General features: G+C 50.6%; 1 protein-coding gene across 3 annotated transcripts in view; it reads right to left on the bottom strand.

The window, feature by feature from the left end:
• Positions 1–22,522, bottom strand: part of TULP4 (TUB like protein 4) — a 203,920-nt gene that overhangs the window by 5,753 nt on the left and 175,645 nt on the right. For all 3 annotated transcript variants that reach the window (XM_074333760.1, XM_074333761.1, XM_074333762.1), the window contains 7 exons: positions 20,682–20,906; positions 19,467–19,701; positions 13,462–13,606; positions 10,649–10,793; positions 9,577–9,670; positions 6,306–6,449; positions 723–3,244 (listed from right to left, as the gene is read on the bottom strand). In XM_074333760.1, the coding sequence (XP_074189861.1) occupies positions 723–3,244; positions 6,306–6,449; positions 9,577–9,670; positions 10,649–10,793; positions 13,462–13,606; positions 19,467–19,701; positions 20,682–20,906 (3,510 nt within the window). The remainder of the gene's footprint in view (positions 1–722; positions 3,245–6,305; positions 6,450–9,576; positions 9,671–10,648; positions 10,794–13,461; positions 13,607–19,466; positions 19,702–20,681; positions 20,907–22,522) is intronic.

Here is a 22,522-nt window from a genome sequence, read left to right as displayed (position 1 = left end):
GAGATCAACATCCTGCCAGGGAACCAGGGAATGACTTACTAATAAACGCACACAGAAATAAGCAAACAAAAACTGAGTAATTATTATGTCTAGGGAAAAAAACCTACACAATAAAAAAGGGAATGTAATTAAACCGTACGACACGGCTCAGCTGCGACTCGTATTTACTGGCCTCATAAGGTAACCAGTGACTTTTATTACAACTAAGAAAAGGGTGGGAAGGGAAGTTCACACGTGTGTGTGCATGGGGTGGGGGTTAAGAAAATAAACCCTCATGTTCCTCAGGAAAAACTCAATGCACGATGTCAAAACTGAACAATTAATAAATACAAGTAGAAATGTGTGCTTTACAAATATGGTGGCAAACACCGGAAAGCAGCAAGCAGAGCTGGAAGCACGTGCCTCTGGAAAGCAGGTTTTGGGAGAGGCCAAGGGTGGGCAGGGCCTGCTAGCTCTCCTCACGGGTCTATAGGATCATTTGACTTTAAAAAATCAGTCCACATGTTACTTTGATGAGAAATAAAAGACAGCAATGGGCACCCTGAAAATTACAACCCGACTGGCCCCACCTGAGGATCAGTTAGCTTCCGCATTTCCCAGGAGGCCTTTGGGAAATGCTCCTCAAAGGCCAAGGCATGGAGCCCCTTTAGCAGGTTCTTAACCGACAGAGACCTGCTGAGGCCGGAAGTCACGAATCTGGCCAGGCCGCGGGACATGCTTACCTGCCGCCCCTCCAGCTCGATCTGGAAGTTCTTAGCTGACTCCTGGGTCACCCGTCCCCCGAAATCCAGCTGGTAAACCTGGGTGGCCTCGTTCCAGAGAGGCTGCTTGTTGGCCATGACGTACACGAAGCCTTGGCTGCCCAGCCGCCCGTCGTCCTTCTCGCTGGCCTTGCGGCACTTGAAGTCCTCCAGCTCGCCGGCTGTCCTGAGGCTGCGCTTGCTCTTCCAGCCCTTCTTGCTGCCCTGGCTCTGGTTCATGAGCTCGTCCCCACTGATAAACAGCTCCGCCTCGCTCTCTGAGCTGTCCTGGAACTCACTGGTCTTATTCAGCTTCTTCGATTTCAGCTGCTCTTTCTGACTCTTCACTTTCTTCTTCTCTCTCCCCAGGCGGGGGCTGGAGATGAGGGAATTAAAGTCACTCAAAGTCCGTGCCTCCTTCTTCACTTTGCCCTCAGTGATAGCCTGGACGTTTCCTTCCTCGGCTCGGCTGTCCAGGCGCTTACGGCTCTTCTTGCCGAATTTCTCTGTCCGCTGGGGAACGGGGCTTTCGGTCAGGGAGAGGACCTCCTGGAAGGCGTCGGCCGTCTCCACCATCACCTCTGTGCCCAGGTGGCTTTGGAGGTCGGTGGGCGGTGGGGACACTAGGGGCTTCTCCACCACCAAGTGTGCCTTGGGGGGGAGTGAGCCCTGGGGGTTCTGCAGGGGTGGGCACGCGCTGTAGGAATTCCAGGGGTGCAAGGCGATGGGTGGCAGCTGTAAACTCGAGCATGTGCTGCTTCCGGGATACATGGGGGGCAAGGTGCAGTAGGAGAGGCTGGGGGGGTAGGCCGGCTGCAGGACCACCGTGGGCTCCTGTTGTGCAAACTGGGTGGGGGAGAGGGTGTTTTTTGGGGAGCAGGGAGCCTGCACTCCCGGCAAGGGAGGGGCGTTATAGCTTCCTGGATATGGCACTCCCATCCCATAGCCTGTTTGGAAAGTGGCAGTAGGGCTGGCAGGAGACTTGGGGGAGACAAAGGGCACTCGGGACACGTCCAGGTGCTGGCTCTGACCTACCATCAGAGGGGACAGTTTCAGAGGATTGGGCACTGCAGTCTGTGCTGTCCTTTCCTGAGGCACCCAGATGTCCTCCCCCAGCACAGGGTCCCACTGGTAAGGGGGCGGCCGTTTCACGGCCAGGGCAGCTTCGGGCAGCGAGGGGTGCCTCAGGGGCTTCTCCCCAGGACAGTGCTGGGCCAGCGCCTCATCCTCGGTGAAGGCCGAGTTGACGTAGTCGGTGCGCTCGCGGGCGCTGTCGGGCGGGCTCAGGAGGCTGTACGAGGACTGGGAGGCCAGCGGGGAGGTGCTGGCCGCCTGCGCGCCCCCCGCGCCCGGCTCGGGCCTCCCGGCCGCGCCCCCGCCACTGCACTGGCTGCAGGTGTAGAGGGCACCCGGGGGCCGCGCAGGGAACTGCGCGGCACCCTTGGGTTTGGCAGGGTGCTGCAAAGGCGGGTGCTGCGGTGGGGCCCGCGGGGGCTCGGCCAGCGCCGCCGCCTTGAGCGCCACCTCGCGGTTGTTCCTGCGCAGCGTGGCGTGGATGAGGCCGCTGTCCAGCCTTGGGGACGCGCCTCGGCCCGGGCCCAGCGGGCCCCCCACGTCAGGATAGGGAGGCGGGTCACCTGTGGGGATTGAGTAGCGCGGGACCGTCAGGCGGTTCAGGGTCGCGCTGGTGCACGGCTGGGGCACCTTCTTCTCGGTGGCGGTGAGCCTCAGGGTGGCCGAGCTGCCCGGGCCAGGGAGCGTGTAGGTGTTCTGGGAGCAGAGCATCCGCGTCCGCGGCCGGCACACCTCCTCCACGTTGCCGCTGCTGTCGAACGTGGTGATCCTCTCGTAGCCCAGCGGTGGCTGGTAATGCGCAGCCGTGGGGTACAGCGAGAAGTCGCCCTTCTTCAAGCACACATCTACCGGGGGCTGCGGGGGCAGCAGCGGGGGCGGAGGCGCTGCCGTGGTGGGGGCGGCGGGGATGGTTCCTGGGTAAGGGGGTGGAGGGTTCAGCTTCACCGCCTGGACCTCCGGGGTGGTGCTGAACACCACGGCGTCCCCCTCCGTGGTCAGTGGCGGCACGGGCCGCAGCGCCTTGGCTGGCTTCTGCAGGTGGTCGTGCTCGCGGTCTCCGTGGTCCACCGCCGCTAGCTGGAGCGCCCCCTGAGATGGCGGCGGCAGGGCCAGCTGCGGGGGGGCCAGCTGCGGGGGGTTGGGGATAAGACGGCCCATCTCCACGCCTCCGAAGATCACCTGTCCAGGGCTGGAGTAGCGGTTGGAGATGGGGTACTGGGTGGCGCTGTCACTTGTGTGCTCAGCTGCCCCCACGGCTGTGGTCTGATTGGTCAGGACATCCAGCTGCACGTTCTGATTGGCCAGCAGCGATTGCACCAGGCCGATGCTCTGCGTGGGGGACATAGCTTGCGCGGAGCTGTGGATGGGCGCGATGGGGATGTTGACGGTACAGGGTGGGTTGTTCTCGGGGACGCCAGATGCTCCCGTCACTGGAAGGAAATGAGACAAATGGACTGCTTACAACACAGCCTCGAAACTGGAGCAGAAAAAGCAACGCCTCTCAACTCATCCAGTCATTTTGAGTACAAAACGCAACTGCTATAGACAGAGATGTATTTGTTTGGGGAAAGCTGGACTGTTCACACCAGTTACACACAACTTCTCCCATGTTTCTGAAAGGACATCCAGACAATTGGTGCGCCCTGCAGGGCAGCCGGCACTCATCCATTCGCTAAAGGCGCTGTCAGGGCTTTTCAATGAATATACTTTTGAACATTCTTAATTGGGTACCATGTGCCTGAATGGTACCAGGGCAAATACTTAATTGTTTAAAGATGCTTTTTACTCATGATATTCATAAAACAGCCCACTCTTTTACGTAAGAGGGCAATGGTACAGTATGAAACCCACTGAGGACTCATGCCTTAGTTCCCGAGAAGGTGTATCCACCGTCAATGAGGGACGTGCCATGCAGCAGCCCTGTATCTGAAATTTGTATGTAAATTAGGTTCCTGTAAATAGAACTATGTAAAATGGAGCAGAGAAACCAATGACAAGAATCCTCAGCAAAGTTGTATGCTAGGAGAAGGCTCATTTCCTAATTTGTCTGGTTTTCAGCATTTTGAAAAGCATGTAAGGACCACACTGAATAGGAACCCTGGAAACATCCTGTTTGCGCCTGGCGGGGTTTAGCCGAGCATGCCCCTGAGCGACCCCCTGCAGACATGTGCCTGTGCTCGCAGCCACCGTTCTGGGCCATGCTGTCCAACGTGCCCACTGAGCACGGGCAGGTGTGCTCACCTGGCCTCTCGGAGTGCTGTGTGGCAAATAGGGCATGAGCAGGAAATAGGGCTTAATAGGCTAATTGTAAAGGCTGCTGGTCTTTCACCAGAACTACCGATTGAGCCGCCAGTCCCCCAAAGCTGAGCCCACCCCCGGTGCCTGTAACAGACGTGCTCACCCACACCCTTCCTTGGGGTCCTCTAGTGAGATGTAACCCTCCCCTGGCTGCACGAATCTGGGTCCTATCTCAAGTTTTCTATTGCTCCTATCCAGACCCCTCTTCCAGATGCTCTCTCATCTGAATGGCATACTGGGGGCAGGCGTCTTCCCTGCTAAAGGAGAGATTCTTTGCTGTGTCACCAGTGTTATGTGTAGGTCCTGACACAAAATGTTCCCTACTCTCACTGAGAACCACGGGCAGTGACAACAGCAGCAGGGACAGCTGAGCACTGGAGAGCTACACTAGCCACACTGGGATAGCAGGGAGGGGGTAAAGGGGAACGTGTAAGAGCAACTTCTGAATCCAAGATTCAGAAACGGCGGGGAATGTGCTCTAAAGTTCAAGCGTGTGAGGCTTGACCAAACTGCAGGTATCCGCGGTTGCAAAGCCTCGCCCATTAGGACTGCTTCAGTCTAAACACCTGCCCCCCCCATGAGGACAGGTGTGCCATTAGAGAACCACAGACGGCTCTTGTCACAAAGAACAGGACAGGTCATTTTACAGGTAAAAACTGGGCTGAGAGAAGGCAAACCAGTCCCCCAAGCTTCACAGCCTGCCTTCCCTGTCCCTCCCTGTCCCACAGCGAGGACGAGAGCCCCTCTGTTCAAGAACCACAGATACAGGAGAACGTAGGATTCCTCTGGCTCAGAAACCAGACTTTCAGAACCTTGCCTGGTTGTAAGTAGAGGAGTCTCCATATTTATAAAATTGAGAATAGTTACATATAAATAATTGGCAGACTAATTAGAAATCATTCTAATCTATTTATCAAATCAGGATTCCCCCCCACTAGAAAACACTTAAGATACTGTAGATCAGGGGTGTCAAAACTGCGGCCCGCGGGCCAAATGCAGTCTGCAATCCATTGTTGATTGGCCTGCAGCAAATTCCAAAAATATATTTAGTTTACTTAAATAAACCAGGTGAAGCAATACGTACTTCACCTCGAGTGAGTGGCCCGGCTGTTTGTGTATTTTACCACATATGGCCCTTGGTAAAAAACATTGAAAAAAGTTTGGACACCTCTGGTTTAGATATTTGAACATTTGTAAACCAGGATTTTAAAAACTGTACCTGATTTTACCTTTAACTCAGACCAGGCTTCTATGCACTGAGACCTACACTACAAGGTGGGAGAGAGGTGTTTAAACGTACAGGTTTTCCACCTGGGATGGGGCAGGTTTGAGACGCTTGGCTCTGTGGGCTCAGCAGCCCGTCTGCGTGATGCCATGGTCTCAGGAGGCAATGAGAGGATGAGGGCGAGGCTAGGGTCAGCGACACCGCAGTGCAGCTCTGACTTGAGTCCTGATTAGTCCTTAACGTCTCTTAATCTGGCCACATGACTAAGGGGGTTACTGGAGGATAAAGGAGATGGTAGAAGTACTCTGCAAACAGGAGGCATCACAGCCACCTCGACCGCCCTTGCTCTGGTCGCTTCCCTCCTCTCCAAACCAGCAACACTACGCAACCCTTCTCCTGTGACATGCCACTACACCACCAACCTTACTGAGGAAGTTACACCGTTTTCAAACCAAGGCAGCCAAGCAGCAGGCACAGACTGACATGTGTAATCCTGTTGGGGGACGTCACTGGTTGACCTGAGAGCTGGACCCGGACAATTGGGGGCTCCCCACCGCCTCCCCATCTCTGGCATATGCATTCCACTTGCCCTCGCAGCTCCCAGAAGCTGCCTAAAGGACACAGAGCCTTGAGGTAGAAATGTGGTTTTGAGACTAGCTGGATGGTGTACGTGACTGACCCCAGCTAGGGACTCTACATACACGTTTAAGATTCTGGCAGCAGGTGCGGAAATCGACTAGACTAGTCTTGCAGCCCCGTAAGTTCCTTTGCTCATTAAAACTGCCGCCTACTGATCTAGAGCGGCCTGCCTCCCTCTTTCTTTGGTCTCTCCCTGCCCTCCGAGTTAAGGGGGCTGGTTTCAGATTTCACCTGCGAAGCTCCCACGGAAGGTGTGAAGCAACCACCACTGTCCCATCACGACCCACTAAGAGAGGGCTCAGGAGAAACTAGGTTACATGTGAACACACCTGGTAAATCATCTTCATCTTCACTGAAAACATTCGGGTTGAAGACAGGTAAGTTAACGTAGTCCATGGAAATCTTCCGAACCTCTGGGAGATAGATGGTCATCTGCCGCGGCTGGAGATGCAGGAGGCTGGTTTTATAGATTACTGGTGGGAGGAGGAAAGATGGTTAGAGAGACGTGAGGAGAGCCAAGAGCCAACAGTCACCAGAGGAGAAACGGGCGGCGGTTTTCCTGCCATCGAAGACAGAGCTGCAGCCCGCCATCCTCGGCACACACACAGCCACCCCAGCCACTGTCTGGGTTCATGAACAAGTTCTCGGTCTAGCCCAGACCCATTGTCAATGGTCTGTCTATAGAACCACACATTTAGAACATTAAAAACCTACCTTAGACTTAAATTCTGTTTTGGAATGAGCTAGGTTATGATAAATGTATTTTGTTAAAACCTCATTTGCAATCAGAAGGATGACTGACTGCAGACAGTTGTGATGACCAGATTGCCAAGCTCAGGGCAACCTCAGGCAACCGCGGGTCTGCTGAGCGCGACGGCCAGGGGAGACGTGACGGGGGCAGGTGGGATAAAATGCGCCTCCACTCAGGACCGTCCCTGTCTTAACGGACTTCAATTTCCATTTCATGAGCAGTACAGAGATTTATAGGGAACTTCCAAGTGGTTTCTTTAAACCAGCGGTGTCCAAACTTTTTTCAACGTTTTTCGCCAAGGGCCATATGCGGTAAAATACACAGACAGCCGGGCCACTCACTCGAGGTGAAGTATGTATTGCCTCACCTGGTTTATTTAAGTAAACTAAATATATTTTTGGAATTTGCTGCTGGCCAATTAAAAATGGATCCCGGGCCGCAGTTTGGACACCCCTGCTTTAAATGCTAAGGTTTAATTTGATTAACAAAGACATTTTAAGAGAAAGCCTAGATTGCAACTAAAATATTTAGAGAAGACAAAATAAGTTAAAAAATAATAAATCTGCATTTAAGTTTCACAGTAGGTTAAAATCAGGATGAAACTGCCTGTCAACTCTCTTTTATGTTTAATACTCTCTCCTGTGAGGTATGCAGAGATTAATTATTGTTATAATAATAATTATTATTTTTTGTTAAGATAAGCCAAATTCTGTCTCCATAGCTATCACCTTGAATGGCCGGCCTGGAGGCTGACTGGCCAGCATTCCCATGGCACCGCAGGCCTTTGTTTCTGAAGCACCTCTGTAAGGCTGGTGCTTAGATTGGCGAGGGCTGAGATGCCTTTCCAGCCCAGTGGTCATTGCCAGTCTCATTCATGAGTTCACCTCTCTTGCCCACAGAAGAGAGTGTGAATTTTGGCTTAAAAATTCTGGATGGTTCCATACAGCTTATGTACTAATGCATTCAAGTGCTATTCTCTGTTGCTCAGCTTAACAAAGAGAAATAAAATTAAAAATCTCAGGAGGGATTAAAAAATAACATCAGTTGCCTCCAGGGGAAAAAAATGTAGGTGGCTAGGGGTGAGGAAGAGAGAAATTTTACTGTATTATAATCTTTCAAATCTTTTGAATTTATTCCATATTTTAAAAATTAAGAAATGCAAACAATTAAAAATGAAAAAATTACATGGGCCCAATCATGCTACCTGCAGGAAACAAATTATCCAGTGTGTGAACAGCACTCACTTTTTAAATCCACTAGAGCATCAAAGATTGTTCAGTAGGGAGCCATATGTAACATATCTTCCAGAAGCCAAGACTTCATTTCTTTTCTTTAGTAGAATCAAGTGGAAAATTCTTTTAGCGTAACAGATGAATGGTACTAGCCAAAACACTCTTTTTGGTCAATGATTGGGACGTGCTTTCCCTGCAGCCCCACAGAAAGCCTGTGGGAGGGGCATGTGCCTCAGGGGCAGACCCTCTCACCTTAAGGTCCTGGTTGACTTACTCATGGATCTACTCAACATCCAAGGAGTAAGGGCAGAGGAAAAGACCCATTAAGTCCATTCTCACCTTCGTTCCATTTTTTAGTGTTTACTGTACACCAGTGGCTCAGTTCAGCTTAAGGATGTGGGGATAAACATGCCAGGCACAGTGATGGTTAGAACCAACTGTATGTCAGTAGGACACTGCTAAACAACTGAGAAACGGGCTTTGTGGCCATCAGAGAGTTTGCAGGTCATTGAAAATATTCTGAGAGATTTGTCCGCATATGTACAGGGATAGTCTATTGTTATTTCCCAAGTCGGTTTTATGTTTTACTTTCATTCCTCTCACTCTTTGAGCTGACAAACCTCAAAATGAAAAATCCAAATGCAGCACTATTGAATAAGTCTCTGAAGACGCACACTTAGCAATGGGTCTTTTCAAACATCTGAGTTGCAGATGTTTATTTTAAAGGATCTAAGAGTGTCTGAAACAACTCTTATAGGCCAATTCAGAATTTTTAAAAATCATTTCTGTAGGTTACATAGAGCACTTTCAAGATGGGGCTACCAGCCATAGGTGAACCCTACCTGACTAAGCCAGCCTTCCAGAGACGTGCATGCATGTTAAACGATGAGACAGCCTAGCAAGGTGGGGCCAACACAGCTCCTGGCCCACACAGGGATGTGCCCATCAGGATGAAGCTGCTTGGAAAGGGGCCTCCTGCCAGTTCCCTCCTTCCCGTCTCTGAGTTAACCTGACAGCTCAGTGCTGTTCGCTCCATCCGGAGCACAGATGGGGACGGAAATCCTGGGGTCCAGCCCAGCTTTGGACTCCCCTGCTTCCACTTCCCTTACTGTCTCAAACTTTCACAGGTAGGATATTTATCTGTACTTAGAAAGCACATCTGTAGAGACTCGCCACTAAGAGCTGTGCTCACAGCCAGCCAGCTTCTTCTATAGTCTTTAACACTTTCTTTTCGACTTTCTTCAGGAGTTTCTTTTAACTCAGGAACCTAAAGACCCTTGTACCAAACCTGCCCACAGTGAAAGGCCAGAATCAAAATAAAGAGAAACCAGTGAGAGCTCTGATAGAGATCTTGGCTATTTCTGTCATTTTTATAAGTCAGGGCTTATATTAAAAAATGAAAGCTGAAAGCACCACTGGCAAAAACCAATTTGAGCGAGCAATCTGATTTTTGTGAAATCATAGTGCCTGGAGTCAAAGTTTAGAGATAAAATTCATGCTCAGCTTTTGATATCCTAAGAACTCATTTTCTCCTTTAGGCCACTGAAGGTTGAGACAGTTTTTTTCAGTCTGAGTTCCAATTGGGACAGCGGGCAGAGAACAGGACGTGGTTTTTACCTGCACCAAGGTTGGTTGGCAGGAAAGCAGCCAAGCCCACAATCTTAAATTTGGTTCCCCAGATATTAGACGTGACCTGAGCAAGATAGTTGTGCTGTGGGAGAAAAGAAAGGGAAAAAAAATCACAATCGATTTCCATATTGTCTACTGATCACTTATGTAAGAATGTTAACACTTATTCCTTAAAAAGCCACAGGTGTGCACTGCTAGAAATACCACTCCCCACTTTATTCAACCGTTTTGAAGACCAGAAGCTAACTGCAGCCCGCAAGCACCCACTTTCACAGGGCGGCTCCCCAAGCTGAGAACCCTCGGGCTGGGGGTGAGTGGCAGGTGTGTCTGCATGTGTGCAGGTTCAAAAGGCCCCCGAAGGGATCTGTGCACACTTTCCTTCACATCTCCTTTCCCCCAACAGCTGGACTAGAGTGGGTACTGGCTCTGAATCCATTTCTGTCCTCGGTGTTTCTCCTAGAAACATCAGCTACACTGAGACCATCACATCCTAAAACGACCTAATTACCTGTTTTCTCAGTCAAGTTCAAAAGAATTTAAAAAGTTACCACCGTGGCCACGCCATGTGCATGCATGTGTGTGTATACGAGGGCATCACGAAGATGAATAAAATATAGGTCCTCAAAGAGCAGACCCTAATGGAGGAGGTAAGATGTGTAACTGTTTGCAGACAGGGAAGGCACTGAGAAATGTCCTCAGGGAGTTAGTTCTAAACAAGAGGCTTTGCAATGAATGTGGCTGAGCTAGGGAAGCAAGCCTTCATGGCAGAGCTGAAGCGAGGTCTAGAAGCGTGTGGGCTTCCAGTGACCCAGGTGGAGCAAAAGAACAAAGGTGGGAAGAGGCAGGTGTGGCTGTGTTCCCCTGGAGGTGAGGTGGTGTCTGAGGATGTTCTGTGGGACGTAGAGCAGAGGTCACGGGGCCTGCCTGGAGGACAGACAGGGCTCAAGCGTCTACACGGGCGTCTGGAACTGAGGTGACGAGCAGGGGGACCCCATCCAGAACCACGGGGAGAAACGCAGGGCGTGTTGGCGCCTGTGATGGACCCAGAACCCAGACCTACCTGAGTAATGTCTTCAAAGGGAAACTCTCTTCGCGTCAGGCTGGGCGAGCCAATGGACGGCTTGCGCATCGGCAACCGAGGGGACCTGGACATCTCCTGAGCAGCCCGGGACAGCTTGGGAGACTTCCGAGCCTCGATGTTGATTCTGTGCAGAGGAGGCAGGCAGCTCAGGCACCCAGAGCAGGGAAGGCGCGTGCCGCCCTGGCCCCAACGTGCCGCACCCCTGCCACTCTCCTTCATCGCCCATGGGCGTCACATTCTTAGGAGCCAGGCCCCTTCACTTAATCAAGTCCCTCCTGCCTGCTTTTGCTTTACAAACAGGAGGAAAGCAGGACAGAACTATATACTGAATAATACATATTTGAAAATATAGTGAGACTAGAGCAAGTGATTCATTTGTAAGGAACCCCAGAGAATTAGCTGTCTTTCACTTGCTACTGACTTACAGTAATGTCTAGGTGCCTTCTGCCAGGGTTTTGCAAAATGAGTCCTGGGGACAACGGCAGGTGGGAGGAGTCATTTCTCACCTTACAGCCACAGTGATTTTACAACTCCTAATGCAACCCTTGGGTTTCAACAAATTTATCTAGCATTTCACCACCTGCAATACTGAAATCAAATACTGGTCCTCCATTCTTCTGTTTATGACACGGGGATACATGTGTTTAATGCCAGGCTGCCTCACAGAGAGTGTTAGAAAAAAGAATATGATAAGATTGATGACAGGCTATGAAAGAGAAGCATTAAGCCTCACCTGTCCTGTGCAAACCTTGATCTCTAGCACTCCCAAAGAATGGGCAGGCAGGGTGGGTAGGTGGTGCTAAGTAGGTTAAAGCTCTGTGAGGGGACGATTAGCCTGGCAGCTGAGAGCAGGGGGATGAGCTACGGGGCTGGCAACATCCAGACACTGAAAAGGACATTTACAGGTGAAGGATTTGGTTACTTATGTATTAAATGTCCTCTCTGCTTAAGTAAGAGGGAAAGCTGGGACACCATAGACGTGTTGGAAAGTTCACAATTTTATTTGCAATTTAACAAGCTTAGAACAAAGATAAAATAAATCAGATTGTTGAAGCAACTGGATATCTATATGGGAAAAAAATGAATGTTCTCCTCTAACTCAAACTCTACACAAAAATTAAGTTGAGGTCTAAGTGTGAAAACTGAAACTATAAAGCTTCTGGAGGAGAACAGAAGAGTGTCGTGACCTTAGGATAGACAAAGATTTCCTAAACGGGGCACAAAAAGCACTAACCAAGAGAGAAGAAATTCATATATGTATTAGACTATATGGCAGTCCATATATCTGATACAGGAATCATAGCTAGAATACATAAAGAATCTTACAACTCAGTAAGAGAAAAGCAACTCAATAAAAAACGGGCCAAAGACTTGAACAGACACTTCATAAAAGAAGATGCCCAAATGGCCAATAAACATGTGAAAAGCTGCTCAGCACCATCAATCGTTAGAGATATCAGGATTAAACTACAAGGAGATATCACTACACACCCAACAGAATGGGTAAATTATTTGTTTTAATGACATTACAATTGTAGGTGAGAATGAAAGCAGCTGGAACTCTCATACACTACTGGTGGGAATTTAAAACGGTCCAGGCACCTTGGAATACTGTGCGGCAGTTTCTAATAAAGATATATCTTCCCTATGGCCTGCAACTCGCGTTCAGGTACACACCTGCGATGAAGGCATGCATACGCCCACAGAAGACTTACACAAGAAGATCTATAATGCTTCCTTCATTATAGCTTAGCCCCAAACTGTAAACCACCAACTACCCACCAGTTGGTAAACGGAGTAAACAAATTGTAGTATATTCCTTACAATGGCAAAAAAAGAAACCCAAACTATTTACAGACGCAACAACATAAAGGAATATCAAAATCACTGTACTAAGCAAAAAAATGCCTAATAAAAAGAGAGTACATACTATTTGGTTCCATTTATGTGAAAGTCAAGAACAAGCAAAACTAATCTATGGTGACAGAAGTTAGAACAGCGATTACTCTAGGGGGTGGGTATTGAATAGGAGGGGCCCAGGGGAACTTCCCAGGATGATGGAAACGTTTTCCACCTTCAGCTGGGTAGTGAATACACTGGATAACTGACCGCACAAGGAGTTACGTGTCTGAGACCTGGGCAGACCTGAACCTGCGTGGAAATCACACTAAGTTTGCAGGGCGGCACACAATTCTAGAGCTAGAGGGGATCTCAATGAGGACCTGGCCCACCATGAACTTGCAGACAAGGACGTATCCAGGTCAGCCTCTGTCCATTAATACAGCCCATGGGGTGGCAGAGCCACCAGAGAAGGTGGAGTTTCTTATCTGCAACACCAAGGCCCCTCCATCTACTCTGCACTTTTTGCCACTCTTTAACACAAACCTTTAGGATCTTGGGTTTTTTCCTCCCAATAATAACATTATAGGCATTCAATTGGCATTCTCTTCACACATTACATTCACTTGAGACCTTTTTCTTACTTTTCTCAAACTGGAAAAAAAACCAAGAAAGCCAGGGAGTTTGGGTCACCCCACCATCAGTGCTGACCCCTAGAAAAGTTCTGGGGTTCAGAAAATTTCCTAGTGGGTGTCATTTTCTGTCCTGAAGAAAGAACAAAGGAAAGCTGTCACCACTGCAGGCCGACCTTCCAGATGAAAGGTGGGGATGCCCTCTGGTCGCGCTCTCCTGGTGTTGGTTTTACTGAGATTCCACTGGGGGCACAACACACACACACACACACACCTCCAGAGGCACAAAAGAGGGGGCACGCCCCTGAAGATGGACATCACCTTGGGAGTTTGGGTGACTTGCTCGCTCGGGAGATTTTGGGCGACTTCTTGGCCGCCCAGTCATCACTCAGTTCGATGTCACTGGAGTCCGAGCAGTTGCAGCTGTCGGTCACAGCAGAAATCAAGCTGTTTCCATAGAGCTCATCTGTAAGACACCAACCGGCAAGTCTCAGGGAGGCGGTATCACTTAGGTCTTAACAGAAATTATCACTAGACACTAAGGGACACACAGACTGGACAGGCCATCCTTTGAAGCCTAGAGGTGAAATAGAAAGAAGCGCTGTTTTCCTTTTACATTTGGATGCTATGACATTTTCTAAGCAAACGCAGGCAATTACTTCCACTGTTATCAAAATGGGCATGGTACTTTAATGCCTGTGGTGTGTACAAAATAGCCCCAAACTGAAACCAGAATGGCTGCGCTGTACCTCACGACACACCAGGCATCCACCTGGGTTCCAACGGGCTTTGGGGCTACCCAGAACCCCAGTGAGGGGCTTGCTGACTCCTGGACTCCCCCAACAACCTGCTTCTGACCCGGGGCCTGGGAGGGCCCCGTGGGTTCCCAGCCTGCTCCAGACTGGAGACCTGACAGAGCCGCTTATGTCTGGCTTGTAGAACAGTCTGCTGGAACTGCCACAGGTTCCCCGTGGGCACTTGGCTACCCTGCAATGGTTCCAAGGAGACCTGTGCAGTAGGGCTTTTGGGGGTAGCTCTGGGTTCTGCAGAGGGTGCCTGTAGCAAAGCCGCTCAGGATAACTCTGCAAACTGGCCATCAGGCAGAAGCTCAGAGGCCCCAAGGCAGAAGGCAGTGTGCCCAGAGGTGGGGCCGCCACAGAACTACAAAGCCGGCCTCCTGGAAATGCCTTCTCCGCTGCCTTTCCCACACCCCTCCCATCCCTTCACTACCCAAACCCCTGCCCTGCCCCACCCCCAGGTCTGCCCTCCCTGGAAGTACCCCATTTGTCAAAATCACTTTGCTTTATGCCCCCGAGGCGCCAAAGAACCTTGCCAGGTAATAAAAATGCTGAATCATTCAATCCTGATGAAATAATTTATAGAACTACAGGAGGAGAGTGGTTTTACCGTTCAAAGCGGCTGTTTACATTTCAAAGGATGAGTCTGTTAATCCAGTCTCTAAATTTCTGCACATATGGAGGTGACATCTGTGGACAGGGATCTCTCTGAGGCCACTGGGGGCAGTGCAGAACTGCTTGGCACGCAACGAGGAAGTAGGCTGGCTGACGCCCAGCCTGTTCCTGCATCAGCTTTTCTTAAACCACTTGCTGAATCGGAATGCACGACTCGTGAATCCTGCAAGCTACAGTGCTGTGCCTCTGAGTCCAATCAAACAAAAAGGCTTAACTCACGCCCCGCGCCGCGCTTCACATTATTTAATTTAGGAGTCGCTGGATGAAAGGAAGTTTGGCTACGCTCCCACATGCACGTAAGCCCACAGAATGCTTTCCTGTGCTTGTTCACAAGCACAGCGCCGTTCGCCGACCTGAGGAAATTCAGTGAGGCGTCGTCCACTCACCTCCTGCCTCACTTGTTACTGCCAGGACTACGATTCTGCAAGTGCTCCCTGCCATACACGCCACCGCTTCTTTCCTTTACTCACGCAGCAGTCCGTTCGGGCTGCTATACCCAAGTACCACGGATGGGTGGCTTCCAAACAACAGGACTTGATTTCACACAGTTCTGGAGGCTGGGAGTCAGGCCAGGGAGCTGGCGTGGTGGGGTTCTGGTCACAACACTCTTTGGGTGGCAGACTGCTGATTTCTCACCGTGTCCACACATGGCAGCAAGGGCTGGGGATCCTTCTGGAGCCCCTTTCATAAGGCACCACCCTCATGACCTAACCACGCCCCAAAGTCACACCCTAACACGGTCACAAGCGTTCACTACTACTTTCTGGTCTGTCCCCCCTCAAACTCTTGTCCTCATGTGCAAATTCCACCCCAACAGCCCCAAAGTCAACTCATTCCAGCATCAACAGTCACATCTAAGTACCATTTAAACGTCTAAATCAGACATGGGTCAGACGCGAGACAATACATGCTGAGGCAAAAGTCCTCTCCAGTTGTGAACCTGTGAAACCAGGAAAGTGATGTGCTTCAAAGAGACAGTGGCGGTGGCACAGCCTTGGATAGACAGTCCCGTTTCAAAAGGAGAAACAGGAGAGAAGCGGGCAGGTCCCAAGCAAGTACAAAACCTAGTAAGGCAAACTCCATGAGTTCTGAGGCTTGAGAATAATCCTTTGGTTCAATAATCTGCCTTCTAGGCCCACTGAGGCAGCAGTGTCACCCCCATGGCTCAAGGTGGGGGTCCCCGCAGCTCTGCTGGGCTAGTTGTTGCCCTTAAGGCTTGGGGCAGAGGCTGTCCAGCCTGTTGAAACCAAGGCAATGGCCTTGGTGACCTCTGAACTGCCGCTGGGGTCACTTTTCCCTCTTGAAGAACGGTGCGTTCCTAGTCAAATAGCTCTCTCATCCTATCCTGTCAAATCCCTGATGTCCAACAGCCTTGCTTCATCTTGTCCCGTATGGAGAGGTGAGAATTTCCCAAATCTTCATGTTCTGGTTCCTTTTTGCTGAGCATTCCTTCTTCAATTCATCTCTCTCTTTTCTCATTTCACTATAAGCAGTCAGGAGAAAACAAGCTACTCTTTCAGGACCACTTAGAAATCTCCTCAGTTAAATATCCAATTTCACTGGCTTGTGTGTTTTATCTTCCATAAAACCCTAGAACACAGGGCAGCCAAGTTCTGTGCTGCTTTATAACAGGGACCACTTTCCTCTAGTTTCCAGTAACATCTCCCTCATTTCTGTCTGAGACCTCACCAGAAATTGTTCTGGCACCCATGTTTCTGGCAGGTACCTCAAAATTCTTCTAGCCTCTACCCATAACCTAGTTCAAAAGCTGCTTCTATATATTTAGGTATTTGTTACAGCAGCACCTTACTTCCCAGTACTACAATCTGTATTATCCAGGGGATTCTCTAGAGAAACAACCAACAGGAGATAAATGTAACACACACACACACACACACACACACACACACGGTGGAGGAGGGGGAGAGGGAGATTGTCATGTTTCTGAATGTTAGAGACCTTGACTTAATGTTAGGTCTCTGAATGTTAGGTCTCAGAGACCTTGATTTACAGACAGAGCCATGTGTGCAAGGAAACAACAAAATGTCTGTTGGCCTGCACCTGCAGACAAGAGCCAAACTTGCGATAACAGAAAAGTCACAAAACAGCAACTGGCTTGCAGGCAGCCAGCGTTTTCTGTTCAAACAATGCTACCCTGTCAGCACAGCCCCTATAAAACCCTCCTCACAGCCTTCTTCTGGGCTGCAAGTCTCCTTTAGACATGCAGCCTGGGCTGCAGCCATCGTTTGCTCAGCCTGATAAACGTTTGTCTCTTACAGTAAAAACTTTTTTAACTTGCCTGACCATGTGCGTTCCTTTACCAGCCGACTTATCAGAGATTATAAGGAATCAGCTCATTAGATACTGGAGTCTGAGAAGCCCCAAGATCAGGGGCCAGCATGCCTGGGTTCTGGGCTTGCAGACATAAGCCAAGTACTCACATGGCCTTTTCGTAGTATGTGTGAGGACATCTCTTCCTTTTCTTAGAAGGCCGTCCATCCTACTGCATTAGGACCCTACCCTTATGACCTCATTTAACCTTAATTACCTCCTGAAAGTTCTGTCTTCAAATACAGTCACACTGGGAGGTTAGGGCTTCAACTTGTGAATTTGGGGGCGGGGAACAACATTCAGTCCACAGCAAACTCTGGCTAAAGATTCCTTTTGACAATTTGTAGATTTTTACTAAAACAACAACAACAACAAAACGATTGGGACAAATGCTACCTGTTATGAAAGTATACACAGGTAATTGTGAGGAACATCTCTGACAAGCACTTGGAGAACGCTGACAACAGTGGAGCACAAACGTCAGACCATCACCTGGGCATCCACAAATCGCAGATTTCTCAGCCTTGCTCCAGCCCGGCTGAACCAATGTGAGGGGCAAGCCTGGAGCCTCCCAGGTGACCTCTAGGGAGGTGGTCCAATGAGAAAGTCCTGGATTCTCAGTCAGGAATCTTTTCCTTCTCTGAACCAGTTTACATATACCACTAGGTTGGTAATTAGTTGTATTCTGCCTTGTGGCATGTCTTAAGGTTTATTTAAATCTTGACTATTCCACTGAACTTCCCAAGTGCTAAGCTGCCTCACCACCCAAAACTGACTCTAAGCCCCATGACAGCAGGGACATCGGCCATTGCTTCACAGCGTCAGGCGACTCAAGGGCCGCGCACAAAGCAGGCACTGAATACATACTGTTGGTTTGCTTTACGTTTTCATGCTTTTAGTTACAAAAAGAAAACATCTCATTCCCTAAAAGACTGTCAGCAGTGGAGTCAGTCTGTGTTTGGTACGATGCGACAACGTGAACACGAAGGAGACGCGGGTGGACGGCGGCCAGGCCAGGCTCCCGTCAAGCCCGGGCTGGGGGAGGCTGCACCCCTCCTGCTTCTTCTGCCCCCCTGGGGACAGAAGCAAGCCCTTCACGTAAGTTCCCTTCAACACGTAACGTGAGCATAGGTTTAGGAACACTGTATACACGGAGGAGCCTTAGAGACAACAGCACTGGACGAGAAGGAATGACGTGCGCTCCGGTTCAGTACCTTCCACACACATCCCCCCACCCCTTCAATCATTTCTAATTGTCAATGGCTCCTTCCTCTAAAACCTCATTTTCCTTCTAAGTTAACGTCCACTGCTCTCCTGGTTTTCTCACTTTGCCTTCCTTGCTGCTGAACCCTCCCTCTCCCTCCTTTCCGCCTGCCCCCCCCAGCCAGCCCCCAGTTCCTCAACTCCCTCTCCCTGCTCCTGGTACTAGGTCACAACATGAGGCAAAGCACAAGCCCAATGCACTGTGACATTGTAAGAACTCTGGGCATGCCACACTCACAGTGGCTCCAGGGGCATAACGAGGCGCACAGGCCACTCTAACGGAAGTTGGGATGTGGAAAGGACAAGCTTGAAACTAATGAAAACACACTTAATTCAACTCATGCTGTTTCAAGGTCAGGTGTCTGCCAGGCACGGGCTATACAAAGGTGACTCAGTTCCCTCTATCAGGCCCTAAGGATTCGGGGGCAGACAGCATCCTGACACGAGCACTGCGTGTTCCTTGGGACACCAGCAGCTGAGTGACAGATGACAGGCACAGAGGACAGTGCAGCTCCCTCTGCTGTTAGAGCCGGAGAACAGCACAGGGGCGGCAGAACGCTTGAGCGGGCAGGTACCGCTGACGGGGGGCACGCAGGCCGCCACAGTCACTGGCTGAGGACACTGGGCGTGCATACTTGGCACACACAAAACGAACACAGTCCTTCCTATTGGAGCTCACAGAACAGTCACAGGGACAGGAGAGCAGTGAGCACCTGGAATATATCAGGAGAGGAGCGGGGTTCTAGAAGGCAGGTATGCTCACCGTGCCCAAATCTCTATGGATGAGCAAGGACTCTTCCTTGGTCATCAGCTACGACGCAGTTGACAGTGTATTAATTAGTGAGGAGTGGGAGCAAGGCTGTAGCAGGAGGCTGAGGAGTAGGCGGAAGGCTTGAAAAGGTTAGTTCTGTCACCTCGCTATTATGTTCAGGGTGTCTCGGTACATTGAGCCCCTCAATGAATCCTTATCAACTGAAAGAGGGCTCTGTCGCTCCCAGAGGCCTGTGCCAGCTTGCCCTGACTGAGGCCAAAGCTTCCTGTACCCCACAGTCCCAACCACACAAAGCCTCACGAATGCTGTTAAAAACCCATCAGAAAACACAGAGAACCATTAACCGCAGGAGGATTTTGGAACTGGAGCAGCTTGGAGGATGTCCCACGCTAGCCCGCACGGGCTCACATCCTAGGACCAGGCATTTTCTTTGAGGGTTGTCCGGAACCCCCGAGAACGAGGTTGCAGCCCCCGTGGCGCGGGCCCACCTGCTTTGCTGTCCGTGCGCGGGTCCATGATGACGAACTCGGGCCGCAGCTTGCTGACGCGCCGTCCCTTGAGGATGGGTACGAGCCCGCCCAGGTACTCCAGGTAGAGCGTGTAGCAAGGGCCGCCCACCTCCGGGTCATCCTCCGTACGCTTCATGGTGCAGTGCAGACGCTCGTTGCCGGCCGAGGGGTAGCTGACAAAGTCTCGCATGTTGTTGGGGTCTGGAATGGGGGGCTGGAAGCAGCATGGAAGGAAAGAAGTGTGGGTCACCGGTGACTCTGACAGAGCACTGCCTGGCAGCATGGGGAGGGGATCTACGTGGCGTGGAACAGTGATTCGTAACCCTGGGAGCACGTCAGAATCTCCTGGAGCTTTTAAACAACCACCTAAGCCAGGATCCCACCTCCAACAATGACATGGGAATCTCCGGGGGTGGCCTGGGCATGTGGATTTTCTAAAAACGTCCCAGGGGGTTACTGTGTAGCCAGGGTTGAGAGTCACTGGTGCAGAAAAAAGACTGCAAAGCAACTTGAAAAATATCACAGCAGATTCAGAAACTCTGGTGTTTCAGGGAAAAAGTAACCAACTAGTTAATCTAATACTTAGAAGCAGAGATAGAACACAAAAAAGAGAATACAGAGAAGACCCTAAGGTTGGGGGAAACCCACACTCGGACAGCACCTGACAGACACAATCCACACACCACCACTGAAAACAGAGTGGTCTTCGCATTACAATCAGTACAAAGACGGCTGACAATGAGGGGTGAAGGCTGGGGGCGGGGGTGGGGGTCACCCCTGCTTGGCACAGTGGGGGCGATGGTGGCCCAAGGATTACACTGGGTTCCACCCTGACCATTCCTGTAACTAGTTATTGAGCAAGTTACTCAATGTCTAAGGACGTGTTTCCTGCTTCCTCAAGTGGGAATAATGGCAGCATCTGTCAGAAAGTCAGGACTGAATAAGAGAGTGGTCAGCAGGCTCCGATACTGCTGTTGTCATGAGAAAGCTGACGTCCCTCACACGAGGTGACTCTCCTGTGGACACTAAAAATGACGTATGAGTGGAAGAGCGTGGCAGAATTCTGTGGGGCCACACCCCTTCCCCACCCAGACACGTGACTTCTGTGGCCCTGCTCGGGGTTTCCTGCCCGCCTTCCCTGTCTCTGCATCCTCTCTGCGTGGGAGGGAGGAGGGGCAGGGCGGAGGACTGTACCTTGATGGTGGGGATGAAGGCAGTGGAGAGGTAGGAGCAGAGGCGAGGGGGCAGGCTCAGCTTGCTGACGTCCTTGTCTTCTCGCAGGGCGCTGGCAATCGCCTGCTGGCAGAGCAGCTGCAGGCTGGACACCCGGTGCTCCACTCGGACCACGTACAGGGCCGGGCCTGACGCCATCAGCAGCCTGGAGTCCCGGTGGCCCCAGCAGATGGAGATGATGGGACGCTGCCGGGAAGTGAAGGGAGACGACGCGTAAGCTTTCACTCTTATAAGCAAAGAGATCACGCATGCTTGTCTCAAGCAAAATAAACTGACCCAATAGTTTTTGGGAATACTGGTTTTAAAAGGTACAGTAGAGAACATTAAACACTACATTATGGAAATTCAGCATTTTCATTGAAAAGTAGTTAGAGCCTCAGGCCAGGGCACAAAGAGAACATTGGCATAGTTTTACGAAGTTTTCTTACAGGTATTATCTCATTTAATTGGGTGCCATAAAACCTATCTTAGCCTGTGTGACGATGCTTCTTCCAGAAGACACAATTGGCTTGGGGTACAGTAATCCATATCCTTACTGAAGCTCGGGTTATCTGGATCCCCAAATAACCAGCGGTGGTTCCCATGACTTGGGCAGGTGGTGAGGAGGTAGACCAGATGCCCCTTCCCTTTTGTCCTGACAGGGAACACGTCAGAGTCAAATCCACGCGGGATCTGGGGCAGGAGCTGTGTGGCCTGGGGACTTCCATAACCCCTGCGAGTCTCCTACTTTCCCACGAGTAAAGTGGGAGCTGTGAGCTTAAAGGAGATAAAGGTGGAAAAGTGCTTGTGGGGCTCCTCACAGGCCAGAACGCACAGATGTTAATTCACTGTTGTTCTCAGCCGTCCTGGAGCTGAGGGGGCAGACAGAAAGTAAGAAGCTATCTGGAAGGGGGCGAGACAGGAGAACCTGGCTTCAGGGGTGGACTTTCTCGGGGTCTATGGCCACCATTGCCTTTGAAAAGGCCGGCTGACACCCAAACGTGCAAGTGAGAAACTGCCTGTACCGGAATCCCCAAGCTCAGGGGAGCCATCCGAGTAAGAGCAGGCAAGAAAGAAGAGGAGGTGGAGGGCTGTGCTGGAGAAGTGGCGAGAGAATCTGTTCATTCCGATCCAGACAGACGGAGTTCTAATTTAATGAGGTCTTGAGGGGTTTCAAAGATCAGAAGTGGGGATACCCGATCTTTTATATGAATGACAGGCAGGAACAGAATTTTCACAACACTTTAGTGACAAACATCAAGATCAAAAGAACATGAAGACACTTGCTTAAAACAGCCTCCAGGGTCAGCTAATCCTGGTTTCAACTGCAACACAAACTGCTGGGCTGAAGATAATTCAGCTTCCATTTCCATCACAGTGAGTCTGGGCAGCCGCTGGGTCGGACCGCAGCCCCTGGAGGGGGACCATGGAGCCTGGAACGTAAGTCTGGGGGCATCCAGAGTGCTTCCAAGATGGGCCTCCTTCAAGGAGGACCCCAAACAGAGTTCAGACCCCGTAGAGGGGCCTGACTACTCACTGCCGCAGATGGCAGATGCCACATAAATACACACAGAAAACGTTCTTTGGTATCACCAACCCCCACAGCACAGGGGTTCTACCAGTACCAAAATCATGATTAATCTTAAAGCTCTACAACCCGCACCACCCCCAACCCTGAGCCTCCTAAGATAATATTTATGACCTAGAGCTCAAGTAATGAAGAACAGTTTTCAATGAGCACAACCTGACTGGTTGGAACTGTTCGCCAAAATACCAGACACTTCTCTCCTCCAATTGCCCGTTCCTTCTGGATTCCTCTACCT

Source organism: Rhinolophus sinicus, linkage group LG05, assembly GCF_036562045.2.
Source record: "Rhinolophus sinicus isolate RSC01 linkage group LG05, ASM3656204v1, whole genome shotgun sequence".
NCBI lineage: Eukaryota > Metazoa > Chordata > Mammalia > Chiroptera > Rhinolophidae > Rhinolophus > Rhinolophus sinicus.
Note: the sequence above shows the minus strand (reverse complement) of the source record. Positions and strands in the feature narration are given on the sequence as shown.